The sequence below is a fragment of the Sapajus apella genome, unplaced genomic scaffold (assembly GCF_009761245.1).
Source record: "Sapajus apella isolate SASKATOON/1434 unplaced genomic scaffold, GSC_monkey_1.0 scaffold45, whole genome shotgun sequence".
In the NCBI taxonomy this organism is placed as follows: Eukaryota; Metazoa; Chordata; class Mammalia; order Primates; family Cebidae; genus Sapajus; species Sapajus apella.
In genome coordinates this window covers 19,150,357-19,158,947 of record NW_022436985.1, presented here as the reverse complement: position 1 = coordinate 19,158,947, position 8,591 = coordinate 19,150,357, and the positions used below count along the sequence as shown (strand labels likewise).

General features: G+C 40.7%; 1 protein-coding gene across 1 annotated transcript in view; it reads left to right on the top strand.

Annotated features, from left to right (window-relative positions):
- The window catches only part of ANXA3 (annexin A3), a 60,172-nt gene that overhangs the window by 28,277 nt on the left and 23,304 nt on the right, over positions 1 to 8,591 (top strand). The window contains exons 4-6 of the mRNA XM_032239831.1: positions 808 to 902; positions 3,974 to 4,087; positions 8,044 to 8,134. Of these exons, the coding sequence (XP_032095722.1) occupies positions 808 to 902; positions 3,974 to 4,087; positions 8,044 to 8,134 (300 nt within the window). The remainder of the gene's footprint in view (positions 1 to 807; positions 903 to 3,973; positions 4,088 to 8,043; positions 8,135 to 8,591) is intronic.

The following is an 8,591-nucleotide window of genomic DNA, read 5'->3' as shown; positions in this document are numbered from 1 at the left end:
AAGGAAGGAAGGAAGGAAGGAAGGAAGGAAGGAAGGAAGGAAGGAAGGGAGGGAGAGAGAAAGAAAGAAGAAAGAAAGAAGGAAAGAAAGAAAGAAAGAAAGAAAGAAAGAGAAAGCAAGCAAGGAAGAAAGAAAGCAAAGAAATCAAGGAAGAAAGAAAGAAAGGAAGAAAAGAAAAGAAGGGGAGGGGAGGGGAAGATGTGAAGTGAACCAGAGATATAAATACATGTTTTGTTGGGGGTCAGAGTTTTGGGTTCAACTTCTTGCTGCACCACTCAGGAGTTGTGTGACTTTGGCAAGGAAGATAACTTTGTGCCTTCATCTTTAGTACAGCTTAGTCCTATCTACCACACAGGGCCCCTGTGCATATTAACTATGACAATGAATAAAAGGGTGCTTCGTGCAGGCAGGTTCTCAATAAGTGTTGGTTCCTGTTTTCCAGAGGAAGAAAGATGTTCATATCAAGTATGGGAGAGAGATAAAAGGCAGTAAGACAGTAACCAAAGCTTGTAAAGGTAAACAAGTCAAGTTCAAAAGCAGTAGGTTCTTTGTACTATTCCCTCTGTCTGATGTACAGATAGGAGTATTTAGACAATGATTGTTTTCTTCTCCCAAAACTATCCAAATAAACTTTCTTTTTCGAAACTTAGGCAAACAAAAAAATAAATAAAGATTCCAACCAGGTAAGAAGATGGAAATTAAAATGCCTTACTCTCTGCACTTGTCTCAGGCCATTGATCATTTTGCTTTTGTTGAAGACAAATATTGAGCATAAATATTGAGTAAAATAATTTTTGTTTTATTTAGGAACCGACGAGAAAATGCTCATCAGCATTCTGACTGAGAGGTCAAATGCGCAGCGGCAGCTGATTGTTAAGGAATATCAAGCAGCGTATGGAAAGGTAAGATCATGTTGACATGACAGGCAGTAAAGACGTCATCAGTACCATGGTCGCTCCCACGTGGTTATGCCCACAGTCTTCCGTTTCAGGCTGAGTGTAACAGAAGATGCCCTGTGCATCCAGTCAGGAGCCGAGAATGCGAGTCCTGGTTTTGCCTTGAACTGGCTGACTGGCTTTGGGCATGTTACTTGGTCTTTCTGAACCTCAGTTCCCTCACCTGTAGAATAAGGAGGTTTGCCTTAGCTCAGTGGGTTATAAATCAGAAGTGATTTTGCTCCCCAGGGGATACTTGGCATGAATGGAGACGTTCTGATGATCACAATGGGATGCTGGGGGATACTTCTAGCATGTAGTAGGCATAGGACACGGATGCTACAAGCATCCGAGAATGCACAAGGCCACCCTCCACAACAAAGAATTACCAGGTCAACTATCTGACTAATTCTAGCTTAGATAACCTTTCGTTTTTCTTCCAATTTTAAAATAGTTATGTAGTTATAGGTCTAATTCATTCAGCAAATGAAAATTTAGTAAGTAGCAGAAACTATATAAGAACAAGTAACTTTGGGAGGCCAAGGCGGGTGGATCACCTGAGATCAGAAGTTCAAGACCAGCCTGGCCAACATGGTGAAACCCCATTTCTACTAAAAATACAAATATTTGCCCGGCATGATGGCATGCCCCTGTAATCCCAGCTACTTGGGAGGCTGAGGCCTGAGGCAGAAGAATCGCTTGAACCTGGGAGGCAGAGGTTACAGTAAGCTGAGATTAATGATTGTTCCAGCCTGGATGACAGAAAGAGACTCCATCTCAAAAAAATAAAAATAAATGTAAGACTTGGTCTTTGCTACACAGTTGATTTGTCCAACACCTATTTTGGGGTACTACTTTGTGTCAGGAGATATCCTAGACATTGGAGATATACTGGTATAAAAGGCAGATCCTGCCTTCTTTCATTGAGCTACCATTCTATTAGAATACAATAAACAAGTAAGTAAAAATAAGTTCAGATATGATAAGTGATATGAGAGAACTAAAATGGTTGATATGATAGGCAATGACTGATGACTGGCTCTCGCAGATAGGGTGATGAAGGAATGTCAGTGAAGGGTTGGTACCTTACTCCCCACTCAGCCTGAATGATAATAGGGGTTCTGCTCTGCTTGATCAGTGAGAGATAGTATTTAAGATATAGCAAATACAAAAGCCCTGAAGCAAAAACAAGTTGGGAATTCATGTGAGAAATAAAGAATTCCAATATGGCAGGAATGTAGAAAGTGAAGGGGGCAGAAGAAAGAGATGAGGCCGGAGAGAGGTTGAGAACATGCTAAGCCGTGGGTCTTTGTAGAGTTTAGATTTTATCCTAAGGGCTACAGGGAACCACTGGAGGTTTGTAAGCAGAGGAATAATATAATGCAGTTTTTATTTTTAAAGGATTATTTTGGCTGCTGTGGATAATGAACTGTGGAGGGAAAAGGTAGAAATGGGCTGGGCTGACCGTTGATAGGGTCTAGTGTCCATCCACAGGCAGCTCAGGAATTACCTCCTGGGAGTGTTCTCCAGGCCCCCAGACTCCATGAAGACACCCTTCTCTGAGGTCCCATTATCAGAAACTTAACGTATTATATTGAAATTTTATCTTTGAATATTTCTGCTTTTCCCATTAGGGCAGAATGTCTTAGGATAAGGACCTTGTCTAACTTACCTTTAAAGACCTAGCACAGAGCAGTTGCCCAGAAAACAATTGTTGAATTGAATGAATTGCCTAGCTTCTGGGCAAGACAACACTTTCACATATAGAGAAGGTGAATTATCTATTGGCCTTTCAGTATTTCCAAAATCTGGAAGGAAGATGGAGGTGGAGGGAACAACCATTTCTCACAGTGGAATAGAATGAGAGCTGTGAAATAAGATTTAGCTGCAGTGGCTTGGATTGAGGACAGATGGTAGTGGAATTTACCATTTAGAGAGAAAAAAAAAAAAAAAACCTGTGGGAATTAAAGCAGTGCTGATAACACTGAACACCATCCTATTTGTTTCTGCAGGAACGTGCCCCTGCTGTGCCCCCAGGGGTGTGGTAGTATTGGTCTGTGCCCACAGCGGTGCAGCAGGCTCAGAGGCTACCAGCCTCTGTTTCAGAGCTGAAAATAATCAGGAGCAGGAATAAACATTACTCAGTATTATGCTTTCGAATATTGAAAAGAGAAACCTTCTTACCTTCCTTTAAGCAGAGGAGATGGACTGTACTTATGTGTGAAAACAGTGCTCTAAACAATATCAACAGGTAATACCCATAAGAGGCTAAGTTCTAGAGTGCCATCGCCCTGTAGGATGACTATAGTTAACAATAATATAGTTTCAAATAGCTAGAAGGAGGATATTCAATATTCCTAACACAAAAAAAAAGGTTAAATGTTTGAGATGCTGGGTATGCATTTACTTTGATCTGATTACCATACATTATGTGTATCAAAACATCGCTATGTACCTTGTGAATATATACAATTATTATTTGTCAAAACAAATAAGTCTAACATATTGCCACACTTAGGGTTTCTTTTTCTTTACTTGTTGCCAGAAAATTGCTTCTGATGCCACCTAGTTCCATGTTCTTACCCGAGACAAATGACCGGCCACTGTCCTCCTTTCCCCTTCCTCTTGGAGCTCTTTGGGAGTCACAGAGAAACAAGACACCCAGGAATACAGCACCTTCCAGTGAAGCTGGGTGTGCATTTATAAGGGTTCCTCTTCCTCTTCCCTCACTCCAACCCAAACGTTGAAAGCATGGGGGACCTAGGAAATGCATTTTAATGCAGTTCCTAACTGTGACACTCATGGAATCCTCCTATTTGGCTCTCCTTCAAAAAACCTCTAGAAAACAGAACAATTTGGGAGTAATTATAAAATGTAGATTAATATTCATAGAAATATTTTCAACACTTCTGTTTATTCCCTGTGGATGGACATGTTTTGTCTGATTTTGTTACCTATGTTCATCTTTCACTAGGTGACTTTAGAAAATGAGAATGGAAAAGTATTTCACATTTTTCTCCTTGTCTTTTTCATTTTAGGAGCTGAAAGATGACTTGAAGGGTGATCTCTCTGGCCACTTTGAGCATCTCATGGTGGCCCTAGTGACCCCACCAGCAGTCTTTGATGCAAAACAGCTAAAGAAATCCATGAAGGTATGAGCCCCCTAAAAGCCATTTCTGCCTGGGGTTTGACCAAATAATCAAAAATAGTGACTTTCTTGCAGTGCACACTTGTGATGGGGTGACTTGGATGCCATTTTGGTCTGTACTCTCCGAGTGGTAGAATGACTCTGAAATAGGGAATAGTTGCAGAACCTTAAGCCCAAATGTTCCTGGGCTGGAAGAATTTTGTCATATCCTTTGTTTGACATGAAGAGTCAAGTTCTCCAGTTTGTCATCATTGAAAGTAAATGGCACTGTCATTAACCCCAACACTCAAGCTAAAAACCTAGCATTATCCTTGAGCTCTCGTTTTTTCTTACGATTCCAAGCTCCCAAATCTATCAGCAAGTTTATTAATTTTACTTCAAAGTCCATTGCTACTGCTCTAGTCTGACCACGATCATCTCTTGACTGGATCATATCAATAGCCTTCTAATTGGTCCCTTTGCCTCCACTTTTGCCCACCTCAAATTCATTCTACACAGAATAGCCAAAATTATTTTTATTAATTTATTTTAAAAATCAAATTATGCTATTTACCTGCATAAATTTCCAATAGCTTTGAACGCTTAAAATCCAAGCTTCTTATCATGACCTTCATCACCCAACATAGCGCAGCTCCTGTGTAACTCTGGGACTTTTAAAAATTCTATCTATATCAGTGAGGGTTCCCCAGAGAAGCAGAACCTATAGGCAGGACATAGATGTTAAAAGATTTATTGTAAGGCCAGGTGCAGTGGCTCGTGCCTGTAATCCCAATACGTGGGTAGAGTGCTTGAGCTCAGGAGTTGGAGGTCAGCCTGGGCAACTTGGAGAAACCCTGTCTCTACAAAAAATTAAAAAAAAAAAAAATAGCTAGGTGTAGTAGTGCATGCCCTATAGTCCCAGTTACTTGGGAAGCTATGGTGGGAGGATCCCCTGAGCCCAGAAGGTTAAGGCTGCAATGAGCTGTGATTGTGCTGTTGCAGTTTGGTCTGGGTGACAGTGAGATCCTGTCTCAAAATAAACAAAAAAATGTATTAGAAAGAACTGAAGGCCATGGTGGGAGGATCACTGGAGCACAGGAGTTTGAGACCAGCCTCAAACTGAGCAACATAATGAGAACTCGTCTCTACAAAATATTTTTAAAACCAGGCATGGTGGCTCATGCCTGTAGTCCCAGCTATTTGAGAGGCTGAGGTGGGAGAATCACTTAAGCCAGCAGGTCTAGGCTGCAATGAGCCATGACTGTGCCACTGTACTCCAGCCTGGGTAACAGAGTAAGACCCTGTCTAAAAAAAAAAAAGAAGAAGAAGAAGAAGAAAAATTGGTTACATGATTATGGGACTGGTTAGGCAAGTTCAAAATCTGTAGGACAGGCTGTCAGGAAAGGCAGGCTGGAACTCTTGGACACCAGTTGAAGCTGCTGTCCACAGAAAGAATTGTCTTCACAGAAGCCTCACCTCTGCTCTTAAGACCTTTCAACTGATTGGATCAGGCCTGACTAGAAAAGGTAATCTCCCTTGGTTAAAGAGAATCAGTAATAAATTTAAATTTTATGTACAAAATACCTTCACAGTAACACCTAGATTAGTGTTTGGATAAGTGGCACTATAGCCTGGCCAAGTTGGCACATAAAACTGACTTTCATACCCCCTCCTCCTCATTCATTAATGATGTAGCCACACAGGCCTTTCCTCTGCTCCTTGAACATCATAAGCTTATTCTTGTTTGAGATCTTTATACATGATGTTTCTTCCATCTGGAATGCTTTTCCTCCAGATATTTTCCATTTTTTCACTCAAATATATTTTCTTAGCTGCATTTACTACTGTCTAAAAGTATCTTGTCTATTTATTTATTTTTGAGACAAGGTCTCTCTTCATTGCCCAGGCTGGAGAACAGAGGTGAATTGTGGATCACTGCAGCCTCGACCTCCCAGGCAAGCAATCCTCCCACTTCAGCCTCCTAAGCATCTGGAACTGTAGGCACACACTGCCACACCTGGCTAATTAAACATTTTTTTTGTAGAGACAGGATCGCGCTATGTTGCTCAGGCTGGTCTCAAACTCCTGAGCTCAAGCAATCCTCCCTCCTCGGCCTCTCAAAGTACTGGGATTGCAGGTGTAAGCCACTACACCTGGCCTTGTCTATTTTTAAAATCCATTTGTTTATTATCTTTTCATCTAACTAAAAGGCAAACCTCCGCCCTGTCAGGGAACCTGGTAGGTCTTGGCCTGTATCTTTTGTTCCTAGAGCAACTCCTGAAATGAAGTGGGTGCTCAACATATTAACTAATAGGAAGGAGGAACAAGAAGAGCCTAGATCTGAGGCATAAGCCATATTCTGCCTTGCTATCAGGGAATTGAGTTACCTTCTTTCTATGGAGGACATATGGACATCTGAGAAGCAGATGCAAAATGGAATTTGATGTACAAAAGATTTTTTGTGAGAAATGTCTGTGAAGGATAAAGAGGAGAAGAGCAGGGTAGGTGGGGTGAACCTTCAGACTGCAGTGCAGTCCTGACCTTTAAGAGGAGTGAGGAGAGGAAGTAGGCTGAGATAGGAGGAGCCTCAGTGCATAGTGCAGCTCCCAGAAAGCTTTGGCAGGCTGTGGGGGAGCCCCTGAGCAAAAACTGCCCTTTGGGGGAGTTCTGTGTTGGGCACAAGTGGCCCAGCTCTGGTACCCCTGCTGATTGCAGTCACTGGCTGATGGCCCCCTGGAGAGGGCATGACCTCAGTGTGAACTCTGGTAGATCCAAAGTTGTGGCAGTTGAAGGCTGTTAGCCAACTGCGTTCTTTGTAATTGATTCTCTTGAAGTGAAATGTGAGCATTGTATCTCTATGGCATCCCATGAGGAGGGTTTAGCAGGTGTAATTGTAAGGGTTAGGTTCACCAATTAGTGTTAGAACAGTTTCTCTTTTACACAAAAAAAATCCAGAGTAAGCAGCCCTGAGCAGGCTGTGGTGGCACCACCATTATCAGAGCCTCAGGCTCCTTCTATCTTGGGGCTATGCCACCTTTAACCTATGGTTTTCACTTTCTGGTTAAGATGGCAGCTCAAGACTCAGCCATTATATCTTCATTCCAGTCAACTCAAAAGAGCAAAGGACAAGGAAGGGTTGACTCCTTCACTCTAAAGATACTTCCTGAGCATGCATATGATAATTCTGCCTATATTCCATTGGTCAGAGTTTAGTTACATGGACATACTTCACTGTAAAGGAAGCTGAGAAACATAGCCTTTATTTGGGTAGCTATGTACCAAGTTAAAAATTGGGGGTTCTATTACTAAGCAAGAAAGACAAAAGAGATATTGTGGGAAACTAGGAATCTCTGCCACAGAGAGACAGAATTCAGTCTCTGTTCATATGCTGCATTGGCCTTATTTGATCAAGTCTCAGTGTACATGACTTTTCTTGGAGTCACAGTGTGATTCAGTGACCTTGATAAAAAAAGGGCTGAGAGGTAATTAGTCCCCATGCAAGCCGGGCCCCTGACACACTTTTCAATCCCCTGAGGATTTGAAAATCTCCCTGTATGAACAGGATGATACATGCTGATAGACCCAGTACAGTGATACAAGGATAAACTCATTCAAAAGTATTGTAGAGCCTTTTATAAACATAGTGGTATGTTTGAATGTTGGTAGGGTTAATCCTGTTAGACTATCACTTCTGATCTTGAATGACACAGGCTTTTTCCTTTATGCTATTTCTTCCTAGAATTATTTAATTGATTTTTACACAAGAGTGAAAAATTTGATATCACTTTATTCCAAATTATTTATGTTATTTTAATACTAAAATATATGGAAAAATGAAAACTACTTTAGAGCAATAGAGAACCTTGTATTGGTTTATTCGAAAGTGTCTTTCATCTATATAAAACAAGATATTAAAGACCAAAAAGCATGAGATTAAGCTTTTTAATTGTTCTAAAAATTCGGTTTTCTTTTCATTTTTAGGGCACTGGAACAAATGAAGATGCCTTGATTGAAATTTTAACTACCAGGACAAGCAGGCAAATGAAGGAGATCTCTCAAGCCTATTATACAGGTATCTTATTTTCTGCTTACCTTCACCACTGTTCACACATATGCGAGCCAATGTTGCTTTTCCCAGAATCCCCTGTCTCTTCATGAGGCATTTTGAGAAGACAAGACTTATAAAAAGGAGAATACCTTCTAAAATCAACTAAAGACTATGGGATTCCAGGAAAAATTGAAATGTGATCTGAACTAGAGATTGCTACATAATAATGGCATTAATGCTTTACATTTATAATATTATAGCTGCAGCAGATTTTGCTCTCAGCAATCTCTCATTAATTGAATTAACCATTTTTATCAATGTAAGAGACTCAAATCATATTTTATTATTAGGTGTTAAAAACCACTCAGATTAGATCCAAGATTTTTGGTGTGGGAAATTAGATTAATTTAGAGGATGTGTTGAGCATAAGAATTCAGTAGAATTAGCTGAAGACCTAATAGTCGGCTGGTTGTATAAAATT